This window comes from Gossypium hirsutum, chromosome D07 (genome assembly GCF_007990345.1).
Source record: "Gossypium hirsutum isolate 1008001.06 chromosome D07, Gossypium_hirsutum_v2.1, whole genome shotgun sequence".
NCBI classification, from domain to species: domain Eukaryota; kingdom Viridiplantae; phylum Streptophyta; class Magnoliopsida; order Malvales; family Malvaceae; genus Gossypium; species Gossypium hirsutum.
The window spans coordinates 57,738,853-57,761,961 of NC_053443.1; the positions used below are offsets into that span (position 1 = coordinate 57,738,853).

General features: G+C 30.3%; 3 protein-coding genes and 1 non-coding gene across 4 annotated transcripts; 1 reads left to right on the forward strand and 3 right to left on the reverse strand.

Moving 5' to 3' along the window:
- Positions 1-5,906: 5,906 nt before the first annotated feature.
- LOC107926362 (proteasome assembly chaperone 3) lies at positions 5,907-7,957 on the reverse strand. The gene is made up of 7 exons (XM_016857202.2): positions 7,713-7,957; positions 7,177-7,224; positions 7,005-7,051; positions 6,794-6,860; positions 6,669-6,712; positions 6,453-6,510; positions 5,907-6,333 (listed from the first exon to the last, which is right to left on the reverse strand). Exons 1-7 carry the CDS (start codon positions 7,770-7,772, stop codon positions 6,283-6,285), a joined length of 375 nt encoding a protein of 124 aa, XP_016712691.1. The 5' UTR covers positions 7,773-7,957; the 3' UTR covers positions 5,907-6,282.
- Positions 7,958-10,741: 2,784 nt separating this feature from the next.
- LOC107926543 (universal stress protein A-like protein) lies at positions 10,742-13,464 on the forward strand. Its single transcript, XM_016857423.2, has 4 exons — positions 10,742-11,083; positions 12,494-12,615; positions 12,692-12,810; positions 12,937-13,464. The coding sequence occupies exons 1-4, from the start codon at positions 10,891-10,893 to the stop codon at positions 13,043-13,045; spliced, it is 543 nt and encodes a 180-aa protein (XP_016712912.1). The 5' UTR covers positions 10,742-10,890; the 3' UTR covers positions 13,046-13,464.
- A 387-nt stretch (positions 13,465-13,851) lies between these two features.
- LOC107926542 (50S ribosomal protein L12, chloroplastic) lies at positions 13,852-14,526 on the reverse strand. Its single transcript, XM_016857422.2, has one exon. The coding sequence runs from the start codon at positions 14,524-14,526 to the stop codon at positions 13,957-13,959; it is 570 nt and encodes a 189-aa protein (XP_016712911.1). The 3' UTR covers positions 13,852-13,956.
- Positions 14,527-15,003: 477 nt separating this feature from the next.
- TRNAP-UGG (transfer RNA proline (anticodon UGG)) lies at positions 15,004-15,075 on the reverse strand. Its single transcript has one exon. It is a non-coding gene; the product is annotated as a tRNA-Pro (tRNA).
- Positions 15,076-23,109: the final 8,034 nt, after the last annotated feature.

Sequence of the window (23,109 nt, forward strand, 5' to 3'; positions counted from 1 at the left end):
TAAAAATGAGTATATGTTAAAAGTTAAAAAGGGAATAACCCGGCAAATATGAAATACTAGTGCAATTAGATAAAATTACGTATAATATATATTTTTCTTGTTATTTTTATTAGTAATCGTATAACCGACTACTTTCTTGGACTAACATATTACATATGATGATTCGATTTCAATTATTGTTCCTTATTTTTATATATATATTTTTTGTATTGATACTTTTTTATAGTAATTAATATTTAAATACATATAAATTATGTATTTACACTTTAAGAGTCAAACATATCTAGAGAAATATAATTATTTGTCATTATAAGATAGTGTAATTATGTAACATCTCGATTTCGGACCTAGTCAGAACAGTGATTTTGGGACCACAAATTTAATGAGGAAAAAAATTTATTTTATTATATTTTTATTGTCTACAATTTCACGGAATGATTTTGTGAAAATTTCGTTCGAAAATTTCGACGTTTGGGCACTCAATTTAGTCGAAATGACTAAATTGTAAAAAGTGCAAAAATTGAGTTTTACATATTAGAGGTGTCCAATTGTTATGAAATTTTAAATTGGAGGTCCTTAAATGGAAATTAGACCATTGGTTAAATTGTGGACAAAAATGGATATGAGATAAGTGAAATAGGATATTTTTAAGCGAAGGGTATTTTAGTTATTTAATAATAAAAAAGAATTAAAAAGGGGAAAAGATGGCAAAATATGCTCATCTTCTTCATTTAGCCGAATTTAGCAAGGGGGAAGCCATAGTTAGGGTTTTCAAGCTTCCAAGCTCCGTAATTAAGAAGAACGAAATCCGAAGTTAGACCGGGAAAAGAAAAAGGTTGAAGACTAAAGTGCTAGATTTGATCATATTTTGTACCAAGGTAAGTTTACGGTAAATAAATGCAATATTTTGATAATTATTATTAATGCTGTTATTTTTCAGCAATTATGTATTTATTTCATGAAAATATCTAACGTTGACTTAAGTATGAGATGACAGATAATCAGTGATAAAAGCCCCGTTGAAACATTGGTAATGTATTGGATACAAATGTCATGACATTAAAGGAATGAGATCTCATGTAAGACCATGTCTGGGACATGGCATTGGCATCATTGAGATTATGAAATGTCCCATGTAAGACCATGTCTGGGACATGGCATTGGCACCGATATAAGAACTCTTATGTAAGACCATATCTGGGACATGACATGGGCACCGATATGAGAACTCCCATGTAAGACCATATCTGGGATATGGCATTGGCAGTACAGAAAACATCCCATGTAAGACTATGTCTGGGACATAACTTTGGCATGTATTATCAGACAGGAGACCCGAGTATCCTTAGTATTCCAAATGATTCAACAGGCTAATAAATAGACCATGTTACATGAAAGTTCAGATAAAAGCATAATAATAAATTTAGGTGGGTTATAAAGATTGAGAATATCTCAGTTATCAGTTGAGAAAAAAAATTCAGCAAGGGAGGAGTAAGTTATAATCATGAGTTATTTAAGTAAGCAAGTAAGTAAACAAGTAAGTAAAGAAGCGAGTAAAGATTCTAATGTTTGATGAAATTTATGAGTATGATTATTTATGATAAATGTTGTTATTTATTTACTTGTAAACTTACTAAGCTTTATGCTTACTTTCTTTATTTTTCTTATTTTTATAGTATCGCTAAGTCAATTCGAGGATCACAAGGACATCGAAGTTCGTCTCACACTATCTACAGACATCTTGGTATTATGTGATTTCGAAATGTGTAAAGCTGTGGCATGTAATTTTGAGTGTTTTTATATGATATGGCTAATGGTTAGCTATTGAAATGGCAAATTAAGAACATGTTTGGTGTTATGGATGCCTAAATGATAGTAAATACAAAGAAATTATGAAAGAGTAAAAATTTGCAATGGAACAGTTTTTGGACAGCAGCAGTGATGTGATTTTGAAAAATCACCAAGGATAGTAGAAATGAAATTAGAGAGGGAATGAGACATAGAATTAAAGCTTATCGAGAATATTTTCACACGAAAGAAACGATGTAAGCAAATGAATTTTATATTAGGAGATATTTGAATTTTAGTGAGACAGGGTCAGAGTTGTTTTTGAAGTCCCTTGTTCTGACTTTAGAAAATCATTAAAAATTGTACAGAAATAATTATGATTCATAATTTATATATCTAGAATCCTTAGTGAGTCTATTTTCAAAAGAAACAAACTATAACATTATATGAATTCTGTACAATGAGATAACTGATTTTTAGTATAGAGAGGTCAGAACTGTCGAATAGAGAAACAGGGGAGAATTTAACTAATAAACTTTACTAATTGGCTAATCCAAAAATTCTGGAAATTTTATATTAAGAAGATATTTGATTCTAGTTTCAGGAAAAATTTACGGATCTAAATTTTGAGTTTCATAACTCGAGTTATAATTAAATTAGTGACTGTCGCGCGAGTGGACAGCTTTACTGTAAATAGTGATATAAGTTATTTTTGATTTGTTTAAGTATTCAGAAAATTTTTAATGTTTCCGGTTTGGATCCAAATCATTTTTGTTGCATGTTTTAGGATCTCGAGGGTTATTTTTAGGGACATATTGATTGAACGTGAGCGAATTAATTTTAAAAGCAAATTTTTATTCTCTGAACTGGTAAGTTAAATCAGATAATACCTCGTACTCGACTCCGGCAACAATCTCAGATAAGGGGTGTTACAAATTATGTATAGTACAAACACAAATAATACATAACCAAATAACTACAATAAAAATCAATCGAGTACAAAGTATAGTGATTTGAAAATCGGAATATACTAAATCTAGATAAATCCAACTTAAAATCAAAATAAAATTTAAATTTAAAATCTACTTATCATATAACTTAAACATGAACACTGAATACATCAAACTTGTTAAACACAAGTGATGTTTGATTGCCAGGAAATTCATAATTTGGGATAGGACAGGATGCACTGAATCAAGATACTCCATATAGGTTTCGAACATCCTAGTCTTTTATGGGGATAAGACAGTAAAGGATGTAAACCGAGAGAGACCATCAATGGTGGAGCCGCTAAGAGACTTATTGCTCCTTAAAATAATAAATTTTTAATTTAGATCTTTTATAATTTATAAAATTTTAAATTAATAATGGTAATATTATATTTTAATCCTCTAAAAAATAATAAAAATTTGATTTAACTTTTTAAAGATTATAAAGATATATACTATTAAACTAATAAATTTAATTTCGACTAACTCAACCACTTGGACCATGGATTTTAATTGTAATAGAGATAACATGGTTTAACGTTTTCCTTTGATGTAGTTGTTTCTTCTTCCGCTACTCTTTTCTATAAATGGAACCCACACACACACAACTGTTTCATCTTTTGACATAGATTGATTGCCTTTCACATAGCAATGCCAAAGCCAATTAATCAAACTAATTTACATTTAATTAGTATTATCGAGCTTAAATTCAATTCAACTCGAACTTTAAAAGTAAAATTTGTTTCACTTAACCTTGAATTATGTATCCTAATTAACCAATTATACGTTTTGGAGTAATTAATTATTACAATAATATTTTTATTTAATTGAAACTATTTCCCAAAAATAATAATTAAATTTAAATTTTTAATATTTTACTAACAAGCGATATAATCAATTACCACATTTGATGAATCTCAAATTATGACTTATTGACCAAGTGTTTATTTACCCACGAATAACATCATTGTACCGAAAATTACCACATTTGATGAAAAATATTATTATAAAGATAATGTTATCTAACTTTAAAGAATACCCATTTGGCACGGGTTTGAATCGTGTTACCCCATCCTTTACCTTAATATTGTATCAAAAGAAACTATCAATTACTGCATTTAATAAAAAAATACTTCTCAAAAAATACAATTTTATAGTGTACCCAAAATACTTGTCAACAATTTTTTTTTCTCAATTTTATATTTAACAATAATTTTTAAAAAATAATTATAGGAATATTTGTTGAAAAATTTGCATTTTGTGGGAACTTTGAGGCATATTTTCAATAGGTAAAACTAGATAGTTGAATCATAATTTTATGGTTTCATATTCTAATCCATGAGACATTTACAACGGTATATCATATGCCTCGAAGTAAGCTACTTGGAAATATTGTTGAGAAAAAATAAAAAGCTTAGATCCCACATTGGTTAAATACCAAGTGAGGGGATTTGTTTATATATGTGAACTTTCTTAAAAAGTAATTGAATGACTAAACTTGTAACCTTGTCTTATGTGCAAGGGGGTGTTAGTCCTCCCCATACGGGGTTGGGTCGGTGCACTTGCAAGATGTAGGCAACGTGAAATATTTGTCTATTTTAGACCAACACAAATTTACTTTCCAATAAATCTATTTATATTTTTTATTTAATGGCAAATTTTAGTGATATTTTTCTATAATTACAAAACTCTACATGCCTATAAAATGTCATGATTCTTAATGGTTTTTTTGCACACTTTCATACTCTCTAAGAATTTCTCTTGCCGGAAATTTGTTATTCTCAAAAATCTCTTTTTCCATCTTTCGTGTTTTATAAATATTATGGTGATAGAAAAATGCATTGTTCGTTCGATTGATCACGATAGATGTGCTACTACTTTGATCACTGCTTTTGATCCTGGGAGACTTTCGACCAACGTTACTTCAAGTAACGCAGGAGCGGCCGAATTTGTCTTAAGGAAACCGTGTTTCACAAGCCTCAACGATTCATAAAATCTCAATTCTCATTTATTTCAATTGTTTATTATGGTTTTATTTTATTTCCATATTTGATAAATTAACTATAAATAATTTTGTTCATATTGTTTTTGTTATAGTTATTTTTTTTTGTTCGCTAACCTGTTTTGTGTAATAATATTTTTTATTACTATAAAAATTAATTTTTGGTGAAAAAATTATTCACAAGGTTTATTCTTTACTTGGCAAAGCCTTTTATGCCTTACCAACTAAGAGAAGTTGCATTGATTCATTGTTTTTACGTGTGTACCAAAAAGACTTAGAGGTAAACTACACTCAAAGTTATTAAACTATTAATAAGTTTACGTTTTAGTCGTTCAACTTTAAAAAATTATAAAATAATCATAAAATTATTTGAAAGTTTTCATTTAAATCACTAAACTATTTGAAAATTTTTATTCAAGTCACTAGTTACTTGGATGTTAAGTTTTCTTTTTCTTCTTTTAAAGTCTAACTAGCGAGCTCTAAGTCAAGATTTGTATGATGAATTAATACCCATCCACAAATAGAAGAATATATCTTAAATCCAAGTCCATCTAACAGTTAATGTCAAAAATCGAAAAAGAATACCATTTGGATTTTTAGTTCACAAATTTATGAAGTTCAAAAGTTGTTTTATGAAAAACCAAACAGTAGAAAAAAAAGGGGGAATAAAAACTTTTGATTAGTGCAGATAGTGCGAATAAAGAATGCTATACAACAATAATTTTAACAACTTAGTGACTTAAATTAAAACTTTCAAATAATTCAATGATCATTTTATAATTTGAAATTGAGTGCAGTATACTCGAAATTTTTAACAAGAAAATTTATTATTAGACACCCAACGTATTTCTAAAATGAACACGATCCATTCATTCACCATGTGAAATATTTTATGGTTTTTATATATGCATTTACATGATAATCACATCATCTGTTATCTGTTGTTTGCAAGATTGCTTGCTCAAATGATTAGAAGTAAAATTTTAGATTATGCAATTAAATATTTAAATGCATATTAAATTATTTTAAACTTTAAAATTATAAAATCAGTTCACCGATCTGATTGGCCCAATTATAAAATTATTAAAAATTAAAAAATATTAAAAAAGTTAAAAACCCGGTTCAACTGATTTAATCACCGGTTCAATTAGTTGGTATCGTTTCCCAATCTAACTGGTTCAAAACCATTCTCTAGACCGATACCCCGACCAGTCCGACCTGGTCCAATTCAAACATCATTGTCCTTGAGGGAGGTACGGCCAATATTTAACAATCCAGCCTTAGTCTACCAAGTTAGCAAAAACTAGGATAATTTTAGGGTCCATAACCATTCCAATAACAAAATTACATCAAGTTCATTTCCCATTTAAGGTTTCAAGCTGAAATATTCACCTGTGATTCGACCGACTTGCGTTATATGATGCCCGGTTTAGTTTAATCGTGAAGAATGAAAACAATCGAGCACCCAAGCACAAAAAGATGAGAAACTTTAACATTGATGCATTACCAGAGACGGTTCTCAATCACAGCCGAAACAATGCCCTTCAAGGTGTCCTGCATAAAACCGGGTATCGTATGAATTTCACTATTTTGTCTACTTTGTTGGATATGCAAAACATTCATATAACATATGAAGCAAAAGCGAATTACAAACTTGTGTTATAGAACGGTACCATGCTATGGTCTTTGAGACCGAGAGAAAGAACTAAAGGCATAGACGACCCCGAGGAACTGCAAATACGAACCAAGATATAAAGCAAAGAGATATCTGAGTTCAAACTGTTGACAGATTTGTAAGTTTATTGTATTACATTCAATGGACAAAACTAGAAGTAGAATCCTAATTTACGTCGTCTAAAAAATGTCGATTTAATAGAAAATAAACAGACCTTATGTGTTCGATAAGCTGACGGGTAATTGCCGGTAGCATTGGCTGCAAATCATGCATTCATTCAAGATTCAGGACAGGTATGAACAACCAAGATAACATATACAACAGAACTATCTGGCTTACCTCGTCTCGTTTGCCAAATATTACGGACACATTGAAAGTTGGCTGGACCGTAAAACCTTCCTCCTTTCTGGCAACCGACAATATACATGCTCAGATGCATTTCAGATTATGATTATCATCATAATAATTTGAATAACTCAAAGAATAACTCGATAATAAAAAAATCACAGATCTTCCCCTTTTGTAACGAAAGAAAAAGTACGAGGCGAACCTTGCTTGTAGTATTGTTCCCATAGTTCCAATCTGGGTAGCCATAACCTGAGAAATCATTAGCATATTACAAGTTATGGATACCACCCTCGACATCACACAAATACGCATAAATGCAATACCAAAACCCAAAGTTTGATCGGAAAAAAGGAAGTGGAAAGGCTTGTACTCACAAGAAAATGATCGTCGTAACGGCAAACGACTAGATCGGTTTTGTTCCCCTACCAAGCAAAAGGTATGAAATTGAGAATGTATAAATGACAAGACATTTACAAAGAAATTTGGACATATTAATGAATTCAGAAACCAAATCCAGAGCAACAAAATTCACTTCTGAATATGCAAAGCTCATTAGCAATAATAAAAGCCTGGATTTTTTTACAACAGCAAAAGGAATATAATCCAATCCAACAAATCAAATTCCTATCAATCATATACTTCATCATATTTTGTTCAAATTAATTTAAAAAATGCAGTATAATAAAACAAAAAAATGGGGAAAAATTCAAATCATAATAAAGAAAGAACACCAATTATTCATGAAATTGTCAGTAAGAATATAAAACAACCATCTTAAACAAAACCCAGTAATCAAAACCTTTAAAACCCTTGGTAATTCATGCTTTGTTATGCTATTATAGGTAAAATCGTTAAACCCCCAGAAAAAGCTAATAAGATTCTGAGAAAGAACGAAGAACCCTTTTTTTACCTTGATTTCGACTGAGAGATTCTTGTAAGGAACAGGAAAACGTTGTTCTAAGCCACCCATTTTTTTTTCTTTTCCTCTATAGAAACTCTTTGAGAATTTGAGAAGAAATCTTATTTCATTACAAAGTGCATCTCTATAGGGTAGTCTTCTGTATTTCGTGCCTTTTTCTTCTTTCTTTTCCTCTTATTTGTTAGGGATGCTATAATTATTTGAGACTGAAGTTCCTAAACTTGGAATCCATAATTGATTTATTTGGATGGTAGGTGCGATTAGCATAAAAATAGCGGTAGCGATAAGATTAGATATTGTAATAATATTATAGTGTGAGACAAAAAAATAAGCTAAACGTACCGTACCGCACTTAATCACCTATCCAAACCCACCCTTACTCAAATAAAAGGAGCTAAATCGATTGAATTAAAAATATTTCAAAATTAGTAAAAAAAATTACAAGGAGTAACTTTTTAAAAAAATTATAAATATTTATTTAATTATTATTGATATATCACTTCAATCGATTAAATTACTAGTTCGATTATTAGAATATCGTATATCAGGGGTGAGATCAGAGGTTGGGAGGTGTTCCGACTCCCCCTAAAATAAAAAGTTTTCTATTTAGATCCTTTGAAATTTTTAAAATTTTAAATTAATAAAGGTAAAATTGCAGTTTACCTCATAAAAAAAATTTCTGGCTTCGCCTCTATCGTATATGATACTTTAAATTGTACCACATCATAACAGAAAAATTTATATATACTTTTTTGTTTTTAAGTAAGAATGTAATACAATCTCATTCTACCACATCATGAAAATTTTTTATTTTCTAAATTTAGAAATCAAGATAAATTTATTTGTGAAATTTAAATACCAAAAATGAATAAAAAATAAACCACTGTTGCGAAGTTCAGTGATATTATAAAAATTTCTTTGAGAAACAATAGAAATAAGAGAAAACGTATAATTACAGGATTTATAGCCCAAAAGCCCAACAGGTTGGGCTGTATTAGGGTTAACAATTAATTAACTCTAAAAAAAATAAAATATAATGTTAAATTGTAAAAATATTTACTCCTCTTAAAAAATAGTCAATTAGTACGTTTATGTATGTGAAATTACAAATTTGAAATATTGGAGTGTATTTAAAAATAATATATAATAAAAATTTAGTCAAATTTTACTATTTATTGCGAGTTGTAAATTTAGTTATCTACTCTAATTTGATCAATTTTAATTTTTTTTTATTTTAAATTTTTTCTAAATGCTTTTTGTATTAAATCTCACTAAGTGTCAGTCATATTTAAATTTATAACTAAAATGCCAAAAAATGCCTTTTTTTTAATTATGAAAATAGGTCGAAATTTTGAAAATTTACAAGAATAAGTCGATGTAGGTAAAACACTTCTAGACGCTTTCAACTGGAAGCGCTTTTTGCACAAGTGACCGCACCTTTTTTTTTTTTTGGTGTCATCCATTCTCATAAATTTTCAAAAATTTGACCTATTTCCATAATTTTTCTTAAATGGTATTTTCTGGAATTCTAATCTAAATTTATTTTGAGTTTAAATTTGAGTATATTCCAACTATTCAAGATAAATTCATATAGAAGTGAGATCTCTTTTGGGTCTACTCCAGCATTTAGAAATTGGTTTATCGGTAAAGACACATGCACTTGATGCCCCGCCCGAGAAAGGGACCCAAGCCTTAGTAGCCCTGCTAAATGGTGATTCAACATAGATTCTACATATTGGAACCAAGCCAATTTTGGGGCCGCTTTGTGATAATGGAACCAACCGGCAAAAAGCATTAAGGCTGCAAAGACTAATGCACCGATTGCAGTACAATAGAGTTGTACTTCACTAGTTATTCTAAATGATCGCCAAATCTGAAAAAAACCAGAGGTTATTTGTATTCCTCGGAAACCTCTACCCACATCGCCATTCAAGATTTCTTGGCCCACTATTGGCCAAACCACTTGGGTGCTAGGTCCAATGTGAGTAGGATCACTAAGCCATGCTTTATAATTGGAAAAATGAGCACCGTGGAAATACATGCTTCACAACCAAAGAAAGATGATGGAGAGTTGACTGAAATGTGCACTAAATATTTAGTGAGAGATCTCCACCAAATCACTGGTATGGCTATCAAAATAGTGAGCATCGATATATAGGTTCCAGATCCAAGTGGTAGTATCGGGTCCCTTAGCTATTGTTATTGAGAAATGGCCCAACCTAGCTTATTTCTCGAAAGAATTTTTTATGGGATCCTTATCTACCAAAATTTTTACTTCTAGTTTCGGTGAACGAATAATCATTGAGTCCTCCTCTTTTCGGACATATCTATTATATTTAATATTGATTGATTTTAATTATATACATTTGGATGTTGCAACTTCAAAAAATAAAACACATAAAAAGACAATTTTTTTTGAGATTCCCACTTTTCAATAACATTTAAAAGGGAAAAAAAAATCTCTATCCTGTTTAAATTTGGGCTCCAAAAGTAAAAATTGTAAAAAATTTATAAATAAATATTAAAATCCTAAATTCTAACCCGATTCTGAGATCATAGATATTAAATTTAAGATTCGAGAGTTATTAATATTTATAATTAATATTTATTTACATGTCGCCTATAATTTTTTTATTTTATTTACTGATAGGTATAGGATACTCATTCATTGACTGTGCATCAAATTTTATTTTATGTATATATATTTTATATTAAAATCACATCAAATTAAAATTAACGTAATTTATTAAAATATATATTTATAGTAAAAAAATTAAATCTGTCGTACTAAAACAATAATTTTACAATATAAATATCAAAATTTTATAATATTTTCATATTTTTAGTTTTTTATTTTATTTTTTAAATATTTTTCTAACATTGAGGGAAAATAAGGGGAAAAAAAGGCAGACAAAAGTACGACCCGCCATTTTCAGTGAAAACTCACGGGTTAATTATAACTGCCAAAGCGCACAATAGCAATTCCTTCTTACTAATATTTACCGTATACCATTTGTGAATGGCGCACTCTTCCACGCTTTTAAGCTCTCCCTCCCAGAGCCTTCTTTTTGATTTGAGTCTCGAAAAACTAGAGAGTTCCAAGAAAAAGCTTAGACACAAACAGAGCCACAAAAAAGTTATTAAACTCAGTGAGTAGAGGCGTGTAAAGATGGAGACAACTGAGCCTGAGGCAAACGTAACTCGGATAATGTTAGCAGTGAACGAGTCAAGTATCAAAGGTTACCCTCACGCTTCCATAAGTAGCAGAGGAGCTTTCGAATGGACTATTCAGAAGATCGTTCGATCCAATACTTCCGGTTTCAAGCTTCTCTTCCTCCATGTTCAAGCTCCTCATGAAGACGGTTCTTTCTCTTTTCTTTCTCTCTCTGCGCTCTTTTTCTACTTTCTTCACATAAATTTGAATTTACACGACTGCGCTTTCTGTACGGGCGTGGTTGTGTTAGGGTTTCGTAGGGTGTGTGTGAGAATTCTATTGCTGTTTTTATGATTGAAATTCGTTGAAACTGCATTGATTTTCCGATTTATGATGTTATGAAAGATGTTAAGTTTGATTTATCATTTCTTCAATCGGTTTGGCTACTGATTAATAGAAGGTTAAATTCTGCTATTAGTCCCTGTACTTTATGAAAGTTCTGTTTTACTCCCTGTACTTTTTGAATTGGTCAATTTTAGTACAAGTTGCAGATAAATCCGATTAGTTAAATTCAATTGCTAGTCTGTACTATGCATACCATTATAGATTTAGTTCATATTCTCCCCTGGGATCATTCTAGGTTTCTATTCTTCTCGAATTTTAAAATTTTAGTCTTAACATAAATCACAATCATTAAACAATTAACTGGATTTTTAGTGCGTTAACATATGATAATATGTTTGTCCCATCAAATTTTGGAAATAGTAGAACATAAATTAATGAATTTAATAGTTATTGCTTGGTGACTGAAATTTTAAAATTTGAAAAGTGTAGGGACTAAATTCACAAATTTTGTGAAGTACAGGGACTAACATAATAATTTAAGCTAAAAAGAAAATTAGCAATGTGATAGTTTATTCAATGATGCTAAAAGCCTGCCCTTGAAACTTGAATCCTTTTATAATTGGCTGTATAAAGTAGCAGGATTGATGTTGATATTGAATTTTTACTTGAATTGGACCGTAGCATTTTGGATACAAGTTTTATGTATAGCTGAATGCTTTACTTAGTAGAGTGGAGAAAAAATTGGATAGATGAAAAATTGAAGGGTAGAAAAATAAAAATATGTAAAATAATTTTTTTTTTAGGAAAAATTAAAAGAAAAAGTAAATTTCTTTTGATCCACTGACTGCATGTTAGAGTTAAAAAATGAAAGGAAAGAAAATAAAAATTTTGAAAAATGTAGAATTTTGAATTAACATACACTTTATCATTTTCTCTTCTCTTATCATTTAAATTTGGAATGATTTGTTTTTATGTATGAAAAATGATCATCTCTCTTATTTTCTTTCTTTTCACTTTTCTTACTTACCAAGCACACTCAAAATTTATGTTCTTCCCAGTTTTCCATTCTCTATTTCCATTCCTCCATTTTTCCACCCAACCAAATACACTCTAAATGTTTAAGCTTTGGATCAGAAACTATGAACTCCCATGTACACAGTGGTTTTAGGGACGGATATTGTAATGCTTCATTGAAGCTTTTGGGTGCTATGAAATCAGCCAATGCCAGGTGATTGACGTGATGGCTTCTTCTTTGAATATGTCTTTCCTTTAGAATTCGAGGACATGGACAGCATATATGCCTTTCCTGAGGATTTCAAGACCATGAAGCACAGGGACCAAACAAGAGGGCTTCATTTGCTGGAATATTTTGTCACAAGGTGTCATGAGATTGGGGTAATCAATTCATTCTTAAGTGAACTTAGCATTTTAATATGCATTTTCCCATATAATGAAATTTTGTTGACTGTAGGTTGCTTGTGAAGCTTGGGTCAAGGAAGGTGATCCAAAGGAAGTTATCTGTCGACAAGCGAAGAGGATGCGGCCCGATCTCCTTGTTGTCGGGAACAGAGGACTTGGTCCTTTCCAACGGTAGGCTTTACTCCCATATGCCTCCGGTATTCAACACTTGTCTTCTCATTGCAATCTCTAGGATGAACTTAAGTTGGTTTTTAGGGAAGTGCTTAATTTTTTGCTTTTGAAAATTTGTTTGTCCAGGGTTATTGCTGGAACTGTGAGTGAATTCTGTGTGAAGCATGCTGAGTGCCCTGTGGTAAGCATCAAACGCAGTCCAGGTGAAACACCACGGGACCCTGTTGATGACTAAATTTGTTTCAATGGCTGTGGATTTTCTCATTGTCTTACAGGTGAAGAAACTCCATATTACCCTTTTGATGACATAAATTTAATTTTAAGCCTGTGGATGTGTTTTTTCACGGTCTTGGTAGACTTGACTATGTCTGTGCATTTTTTCTCATTGTGATAATAGACTTGAAACTGTAGAGTTACTATTTCATTTATCTGCGGGGGATGACAAATGAATTGCTTTTGTGTTGGGAAAATTACCCTGTGGATATGATTGATGTACGAATAAGGCATTAGTTTCTTTATCCAATACATTGAACTTAGCATGATCATCAAATCATCTAGTCTTTATAGTGGTAGTTTTGAGTTGATGAAACTGTATAATCCTTGTAATGTTTTATGAAAGCTTATACAAGACCATAGAGCCTGTGTTGATTTGTTGCTTTAGCATATGCAAATGGCTAGTAACGCACCTTACCCATATCCATATAAGATTTTTTTACAAAATATAATCTCAAACTCTCTCACACACTACACCATCACACACAAGCGAGTTCAGATATCGATCGAACTTTGATTTGGAGTATGGATGAACTCCCTGAGTCTAGTGCTTGAATTCGTGTAGCAACAAATTTCAAACTCCCTAACAAGTAATGTTAGAACCCCAATTTGTCCAATATTTTGTTATGTCCTGATTTAAGAAGAAAATGCCATTTGAGGTTCTTGATATCTAGATCTAATCTATATATGGATAGGTTTCATAGAACATTGTACTAATTTGAAAAACAAGCTGGAATTTGCAACCTTATCCAATAAAAAAGCTCAAACTTTAGACACCCAAAAATGTCCTATTATCATTATCCGTACAGGAGGAAATTCAGTTGAGCATTTCAACAAATAGAATCGAGGAACCCATGAAAGAAAATGTTAAATCTAAGCAATAGAAACTTTAGCACCAGCTTCTTCAAGCTGTTTCTTGGCATCGTCAGCTTCCTCTTTAGAAACTCCTTCTTTAAATTTCTTAGGCAGCCCTTCAATCAATTCCTTAGCTTCTTTCAATGCCAAACTAGTCAGACCCCTCACAGCCTTAATCACCGCTATCCTCGCATTGCTAGGAACTTCCTCAATCACCACATCAAACTCCGTCTTCTCCTCAACAACTGGAGCTGCGGCACCACCGGCATCTGGTGCTGCGACGGCGACGGCGGAAGGGGCAAATGCAGCGGCGGAGACACCGAGTTTGTCCTGGAGGTAGTCGACGAGTGTTCGGGCTTCTTCGAGGGTTAAGTTGGAGATTTCAGTGCCGAGGTTTTCGATTTTTTCGGGTGCCGCGGTGGCGTTGAGAGGACGGAGGAATGTGGTACGGTGGGTGAGGGTAGTAGTGGCGGTGGAACGGAGAGGGAATTGAAGAGAAGGGGTTTTGAAAAAATGGGCTGTAGTAGTAGTGGGTGAAGGATAAGAAGGGGAACGGAGAGAGAGAGTTGAGAGTGTTGAGGAAGCCATTTTTTCTTGCTAATGCTTTCTTTTCTTCCTCTGTTTGGATTGAGAGAAAATGAGAGAGGATAAGGTGAAAGGAAAGGAGAGGAGATGGGTGTATATGGTGAATAAATATATATTGAAACCTGTTGTTGTCCTCAAAGAAAAAATGAAAAAGGTTAAAATATGTTTTTAGTCCTTGTACTTTGATTAATTTTGAGATTTAATCTCTATACTAAAAAATTAGAAATTAAGGTTTTCAATTGTATTTATTTTAAAAACTTAGTCTAATCATTAAAATTGTAAGTTTTTTCTGTTAAAGTTGTTGTATCATGATTGATAAAAATAATAAGTTAAACAAAATTTGACAGAAATGTCATAAGATTATATATTTTTTTGTAAATTTGAAATTTAGCCCTTATAGGGATTAAATCTCAAAGTTTATAGAAGTTTAGGGACTAACAGCACATTTTAACCAAAGTAAAAGTAGGTGAGGAAAAAGGAGGGGCGTTCCGAGAATCGAACTCGGGACCTCTCGCACCCAAAGCGAGAATCATACCACTAGACCAAACGCCCAATTTGATACGTTACTTAGTAAACAAATTTTTAGCCACGAGAACAGTTTTAAGTAGGCTAACAAAACAATAATCATAAATCATATTTAAGGTTTATCTATACTTTTATAAATTTTAAAATGATAATAATCTATGATATAAATTTTGATATATTGATTAAATAAATTGTGTGTTTTGTGTTATGTTCTTTTTAAATAATATTAGTGTCATACTTCAAATTATTAACTCTAAAGTAGAAACAAAATAACATAAATATAGAGAAAGAATAGATACAGAATGGTAATACGAATCCATAGGAACTTAATTATAAATTATTGAAACATTAAAATATATTTTGAATTTTTGGGAAGGGTGGAGTACAATTTTATTGTTTATTAATGAAAGAATTGGATTGAAGATTTTCCATTTTGGATGAGGTTAAGACCCTTATTTGCACCCTCAAAATTCGCCTCTGTCACAAGAATTATGATTAAAAAAATATTAACTTTGAATTTTCAATTTAATGACAAATTTTCGATGTATTATATGCGAATCTAATCCTTCAAATATCACACTAATATGGGGCACAGGTTTTGGAGAGTAAGTGGTTTAGTTTTATGTTTGAGTTAGTATCGGATGCGAGATAATGCAGATTTGGGTAGTTACAAATCTTCAACTTATTTTTAACCAATTCAAGTATTGAATATTTTAAATCCCATTTTTAATGTATTCAAAGCGAATGTAATAAACTAGATTATCAATATTATTTATTATGTTATTTTTTTAAATGCATACATCATATTCAAAATTAAAACCTCTTTTAATAAAATTATAATTTTTTAATTACAATAAATTAAAAATTTCATTATTAAAATTGTTATTTAACCACTAGATGAGACATCAAATCTTATGTGGCATAATTTAAGATGAAAATTTTAAATTTGTAAAAAAGGGTGTCATTAAAATATTGATTTTAAGGTTCTTGAAGCTTTTACATAAACTTTTATCAAAAACTAGATTTTTTTTGTACTTTTAAAAGTTATGCAGGAACGTTTTATTTTTCTTTAAAATTTTTATTTTAAATTATACCGCATAAGATTTGATGTATCTTTTAATGGCTAAATAACAATTTAATAATGAAAGGACCTGATTGATATAACATTGATAGATTGGAGATTTTATTAGAATGTTTTGAAGTTTAGGGACCAATTTGAAATGAGGGTCATAGTTTAGGGATGTTTGGTGCAATTAACTCTATAATAATCTGATTAATGTGTTGGAAGATGAGTTGGGTAAGTTGAAGTTTTTAGTTTAATTGATACAGTATGGGCCATTTCAAACTAAAAGAAAACCTAATAACAGGTCATTTTGATTTAGGGTTTAGTTCTTTTGATCCAGGCCCAGTTTAAGCCTAAAAAGAAGCCTGACCCATCTTTTTAATAATACTAATAATTAAATAAATAAATGAAATATCAACACAATTGTAATGAGATTTCAAATTTCTTTTATTTTTAATTTTCTTTATTATACTTTAAAGTGTAATATTATTGTGTTAATTCGATAATGTGAGTTCTAAAAACTCTACAATTATATCGATGGTGGGCTGAGTTGGATCATATTCGTAACGGATCTATGTATGGCACTAATATATTTTATGTTTGTCTAAATTTGGTGCAGCTCGAAATATGGGTTCAAAATTTTGCTCAAGCCCGTCCATATTTGTAAATGTTTAACTAAAACCCGTTTTACGCCTGTCCTTATTATTTTTCAAAAAAAAAAACTATTTCTAATTTAATATTAAATATTTTAGATGGTTTTTTTAGGGCATGTTTGGACAACATAGAGTAATTGGAAGTAGTAATTACACTCTATTATAATTGCAAAGAATTGTAATTCTCTAGACATGTTTGGACGATAGAATGCCTTATGTCATATTTGGTAGTACAAATAGAATGCCATTACATCGTAATTCCTTATGTCATGTTTGGTAGTACAAATTGTAATTATACAGTTACATAGTTAATAGTTTTAAAAAGTTATAAACGAGTAACAAAAATTGAAATCAAATCATCATATGTAATATGTTGGTCCAAGAAAGTAATCGATAATACGATTACTAATGAAAACAACAAGAAAAATAAACATCGTATGTAATTTTATTTACTTGCTTCGACATTCCATATTGTTGGACTATCATCCTTTAACATTTAATATATACTCCATTACTCATCATCATCAGCATCATCTAAATCTAAATCTAAATCGTGTATGTGTCATTAAAATTATTAAGATCTCCTTTCATGTGCTCTTCAAAGTATGGATCCTCTCAGTTCCACCTACGAATGATGTTATGAGGTATGCAACATGTTAGCACGATCCAATCTTATTTTTATACTATATTAAGATGATGTTGTTAATATGAGAAATATTTTTTCTAGAACAACAAATATCCTTTCAATCACATTTCGAAGCTTTGAATGCCTCAAATTAAAGATTTTGAGAGCCATCTCCGGTGCTTGTGCATGACTCCATTATTTCAAATGGTATCGTACCCCACGGCATGGTGAGAGAAAACTTTTTGTATTTAACATAACTAGCATCTGCCACATAATACTTGAGAAAGGTGCAAACAATCTGTAGTTTTGATTATAAAAACTTATAAATCTAATTTAAAGAAAGATTTATGCTAGGTTATAACCTTTTTATAGTGTATAATTTTTATAACATTTCTTATAAATAATATAAAATTTTATCCTAGTTTTAAAAATTTATTTATTTTTATAAATAAGTTTTGGTAAAAACTGATAAGATATTTTTTTATAAATAAATATATTGTTTTTATAATATATAGTATGAAAATGTAAATAACTTATATCCATATTTTTTTGTCATAACTTTATATAAATTTAAATTAATATTTATAAACAAGGCAAAATTTAAGTTTAATAGTTATAAACAATATAGGTCAGTCTAATTCATCAACATTTCTAACTTGATTCATTTAATTATTTATTTTGCTACTATTAAGTATAATTTTGAGAATAAAAGTAAAATTTAAATAAAATGTTAATATTTTTAAACAGAAAAAAAAGTGAGTCTGAATATATATATTCTTTTAACAATAGTAACTCCTTTATCAGATCTACGTTTATTTTAATTGTTTGATTGAGTTGGTGTCACAGATGAACACAACACCAATTTAATTATGAAATTATTAAAACATGTTAAATTTTTAGGAAAATATTGTTAAAAAAAAAAGGATTTAGGGAAAGGTAGAAAGAGGCATGAGAAGCAAGTAAAATCCTCAAACTACAAAACAACACTTTTATCTTTCTCAAGCTTTATACAGAGGCACGTGCAATTGAAGATGAGAAGAAAACAAATTGCAAGTCCTTTCCACACATGTCATAAATAAGCATTTTATAATTATTTTAATTCTCAATATTTTAAGGATTTCAATATTATCTATCAATCTGATCAATTGAGAAATTATAAAATTTTTTTTGTTATTTTCTTAAAAAAATGCATATTATTTTAAATATATTTTAATAAATACGTATAAATTATGGTTTTTATTTTTTCTATATATGACATCATGGTCAGCTTGTCACTTTCCATTTGATATTTTCTTGATGATATCTGACTTAGATTACTTGTCGACACCGCAGCTTTCTTATTACAAAACTGCCATGCATGAAAGCGTATGACAATTACCCTTATCCATATCCAAAACGCAAAACCCTTCTATTTCTTTTGAGTTTGAATCTCAACACTAAATATTTTTATGTCATTATATTAATTAATGATTAGTTGATATTTATTTATCTATCTATTTATGTGTTTTTGTTGAGTGGGTGTCATCTTTATTAATTTTTTTTTAATTTTATGAGATAACAAATGTTATTTTGAAGATAATATCACTTTTTTTTTTGTTTCATATATAAAAATATACATGTAAGATGGGATTTGAACTTAAAATCCCATTGTATTCGTACATTCAATTTGATCCTTTTGGTATAATTTTTTATTTATTTTTAATGAAGTAGAAAATGGTGATTATACTTTAGTTGATTTGAAAGGTTGTTAAGTAATGATGATTGATGAAAGCATTTGTTTGATTTGGAAAGCAAATATTTGAAGAATGGCCGACCAATCATGTGAAAATTTTTCCTTGTTCTTTCACATGGAGGTTTTCCCTTTTGCTCGTATGGTGATTTATTGCATATAAAACATGTGATCAAATGAAACGAGTGGCTCGAATTTCGAAATGTTTTTGGCAAGCAATTGAAAGCTGGTGTTGTCTTTAATTTTATTTTTCTTTTCCCACATAAGACACTGCAAAACCCCAATGAATGGTGTGTTGGAATCGCCTTCTTTAACCCTTAATTTGGATAAAAGGTTGGGTGCTAAAGTGTTAGAAGATCGGCACATTGCGATTTCTCATCCATTCAATTTCATTCCAATGACCTAACTCCATCTACTCCAATGTCATACTTTTTATATATATATATATTAAGTTTTAATTTACTAAGTGTGAAGATGTAATGGTGTAATGGTAATGTATATTGCACTCCCAGATAGAAAATTCAAGTCCGAACCTTTAAAATGACATTATTATGAGAGGCAACCTCGGACTTCAAAAAGATTAGTTTTCATAAACCAAAGACAAATATAAAAGGTAACTTGATTATACTAATATAAGGTATAGATAATATAATTAATGCCATCTCTTACTGATATAACTGTATGAACTAGTTATGCTGAACTCGAATTTTATGATTATATATACTTTTATTTTTGTTTTTTAGTTTTGATAAGAGGATGCTCAAATTTTACATATAATAACATGAATCAATTGTGCTAAACCTCAACCTCAATAATTATATGTATTTAACTATAAATCGATAAATATCAATAAATTAAGGGAGTTTATTGTACATGCATGTACTCAATGGGGTGTTAGGTATAGGATAATTACTACTCAAGGTGGTAGAAAACAACTTAAATGAAAAGAAAAAACTTCGTTTGTTGATATATCAATTAAGTTTGAATATTATATATACAACCATGTGGTAACATGTTGATAAATTGTGGATGGATGGTGAATATTATATATATTGAAATAGGCATGTGAGGGTTTCCTTGCGGCCATTTCAAGAGTTAGGCAATCGTCGGCCTTCTAGTTTGCATGGCCATGCACATAATTGGAAACAGATGGAAAGCAAAATTAAAGATTTCTATTTTGTATTCCATATCCAATACACGTGTCTGTCTTTGTATGGCTCAAGTTAGGCCAGTCATATGTATGGATCATAGATCTAAACTGCGATGGAGGAAGAAGTTAAGAATTTTGTGATTGTGATAGGTGATTGGGATTGTATTATAAACCATAGTAAGTCTTATCCATATGTTTAACATTCATTGAGGTAGTGGTTAGGTTTTTTAAAAATTACATGATTTATAGTAAACATAATATTATATTATGATTATACAAATAATTTTTGAAACAGTTTATGATATTTTTTGGTAGGATTTGAACCTTGGGCACTTAGCAACTTACACATCTTTTTGTTATCACACTAATGGCTTCTTGCGGATTTTTGATTTATTTATAAAATAAATTATTTATAACCTACTTCACACGCTTAATACGTTGTGCCTTAGGCTTAGAATATCTTGTAAAATGAAAGGTAAATGCGGGTGTTGAAGCTTGTGTTCTTAATTGTTCTTTGATGCTTAAGTCAGATGAGAATGGATGTAATGAAGGTTATACAAGGAATTCTACATAGTAATGGTAGGAGTGGTGAGAGAAGATTAACGAAAATATAACTGGGCCTTTATGTAAAGATCTCCACTTACCTTAAACTTGTCACTTGCGTGAGACTGTAAACTCCAAGCATTTCTCTAAAAGATTCAAATTTGCTCCTCGGCAAAACTTTGGTAAATATATATGCTAATTAAAGATCAATCTTGCAGTACTTTAATTCAACTAAACTTTCCTTTTGCACATCTCTGAAAAAGAATAATTTGATATTGAAACACTTAGTTTTCCCATGAAAAACGAAAATATTTGAGATAGCAATAGTCACTTGATTATCTACAAACACTTCTGTGCATTTTGTTTTTTTTTTTCCCCTTTTATGGTATGATTCTTCCTCTTACTAACTCCGTTCTGTTGTGGAGTATATGGAGCAGTGAGTTGGTGTTCAATCCTAGCTTCTTCACAAAACAGACTGAATTGATTAGATGTGTACTTCTTGCCATTATCAGACCTTAAAGCTTGAATCTTACAGCTTCTAAATATCACAAGAAAACAATTTTGCACGAAAGAAATTAACCCCCAGAGTTGAAAATTTTATTAATGAATGAATTGATTGATTTTATCCTTTAATGAACAATGAAGAGGCTTTTGTATAGGTTAGCTAATCACATCCAAATAAAACCTTCAAGTATAATAAAACTCTAACTAATCTAAAAGAAGTAGTTTTAGTAGAGCTAAACTTTCTTGTTGACTAAAAAGCATAAAACTCTTAAACAAATTTAAATAAAAAATATCCTAAAATTCGAAATAAATAATTAATAAAACCTAATAAATACAATATTGGGGTCATATATAATAAAAATTAAGCCTAAAAATTGAACCCAATATGATTAAAACTCGAATTAAGGCCCAAAACTCGTAATTTCCCGTAATAGTCCTGTTCAAAAATTCTACTCACACAGTCTTCAGAAAAATGGTCATAACTTGAGCTCTCGGACTTGTAATTGAGTGATTCAAAGTGTGTTTCGAAGCTAAGAGATAACTCTTCAAACGCTATGCAAACATCTCAGCCCAAAAATTCCTGCATTCCATCCAAAAATTCATCACAAGTCTATTGATCTTCCAAACTTGAAAATTGGCAGCTTGGTTGAATTAACTTTTATAAATTTCATCCCATTCGTGCATGTATCTTAAATCCAACACAACCTAGTATAGTCATCAATGAAAAATATTTAATACTTACTCTCTTTAAGTGACAAGAGTTTTTTGGGGTCCAACTAGGTTTACAATATGGTATATTAGCTTCAAGGTGAGGTAGCCTCTGAACCAAATCCTTCTTTTGTAGGTTTATTACTGCAGCATGATTGAAATTTCTAAGCCTTTTGTGCCATACTTTTGTATTGATCCTAGTTGCAGCATAGGCTTTTTGCTCCTACTCTAAAGAATCCAGAGTAAAGCTCTTTCCCTTCATTATCACTTTGAATACATCTTTGCCTTTTGCATTCTTGATTTGACAATGATCAGTTTCAAAGATAACTTTGAAGCCTTTTTCAGGCAACTAGATAACACTTAACAAATTTTAATTTATATTAAGTACAAATAACACATCATTGATTAGCTTTATACTTGAAAGGCATCTAGTTGCCATAATGCCTTTGCCTTTAACAACAATATAGTCTCAATTACCAATTATACTTTGGAAATTATCGAAGTATATAGCTCATTGAAGAAATTATGATCAAATGGCATATGGTTTGTGCAACCACTATCAATAAGTCACTTGTCAGTAGAGTTGCTAATTGCAAAACAAGTTGCTACAAAGAGTTGCTCCTCCTCTTATTGATCAGCTATTTGTGCAACTTATTTTTTTTATGAAAGTTGCTTTTGCAAATCTTTTAATGATGTCCCATATTCTAACATTTCTCACATTACTGGTATGGAATTTTCCAACATTTGAATAGTGGATGACCTTTCTTTCCACAATGCTTGTAAGGAGAAAAAACAAATATTGTTTCCCCGTTGATTTTTGGAGAATAAAAACCTTAGTTTTCATTTTTTTATTCTTTCCTTTGTCTCCCTGATTTAAATGAACTCTTGCAAGCAGTGCACATTTGACAGACCCTTCAGACCTCAAAAGTCTTCTCTGTTCTTATGCCTGTAAAGCATTCAATAATTCTGCCAAACTAATTTTTGATAGATCTTTAGCATTTTCCAGTGAGGAAATAGTTGCTTCAAATCTTTCAGGGATTGTTACAAGATTTTTTTGAACCAATCTAGAATCAAGAAACTTAGAGC

Excerpts from the sequence above, each read along its gene's own strand:
- LOC107926542 (XM_016857422.2), bottom strand. The coding sequence starts at position 14,526 with ATGGCTTCCTCAACACTCTCAACTCTCTCTCTCCGTTCCCCTTCTTAT.
- LOC107926543 (XM_016857423.2), top strand. The coding sequence starts at position 10,891 with ATGGAGACAACTGAGCCTGAGGCAAACGTAACTCGGATAATGTTAGCA. Across the intron at positions 11,084-12,493 it reads TCAAGCTCCTCATGAAGACG|AATTCGAGGACATGGACAGC; the intron begins GTTCTTTCTCTT and ends TCTTTCCTTTAG. Across the intron at positions 12,616-12,691 it reads CAAGGTGTCATGAGATTGGG|GTTGCTTGTGAAGCTTGGGT; the intron begins GTAATCAATTCA and ends TGTTGACTGTAG.
- LOC107926362 (XM_016857202.2), bottom strand. The coding sequence starts at position 7,772 with ATGGGTGGCTTAGAACAACGTTTTCCTGTTCCTTACAAGAATCTCTCA. Across the intron at positions 7,225-7,712 it reads ATCTCTCAGTCGAAATCAAG|GGGAACAAAACCGATCTAGT; the intron begins GTAAAAAAAGGG and ends TTTGCTTGGTAG. Across the intron at positions 6,334-6,452 it reads GTCTCAAAGACCATAGCATG|GACACCTTGAAGGGCATTGT; the intron begins GTACCGTTCTAT and ends GGTTTTATGCAG.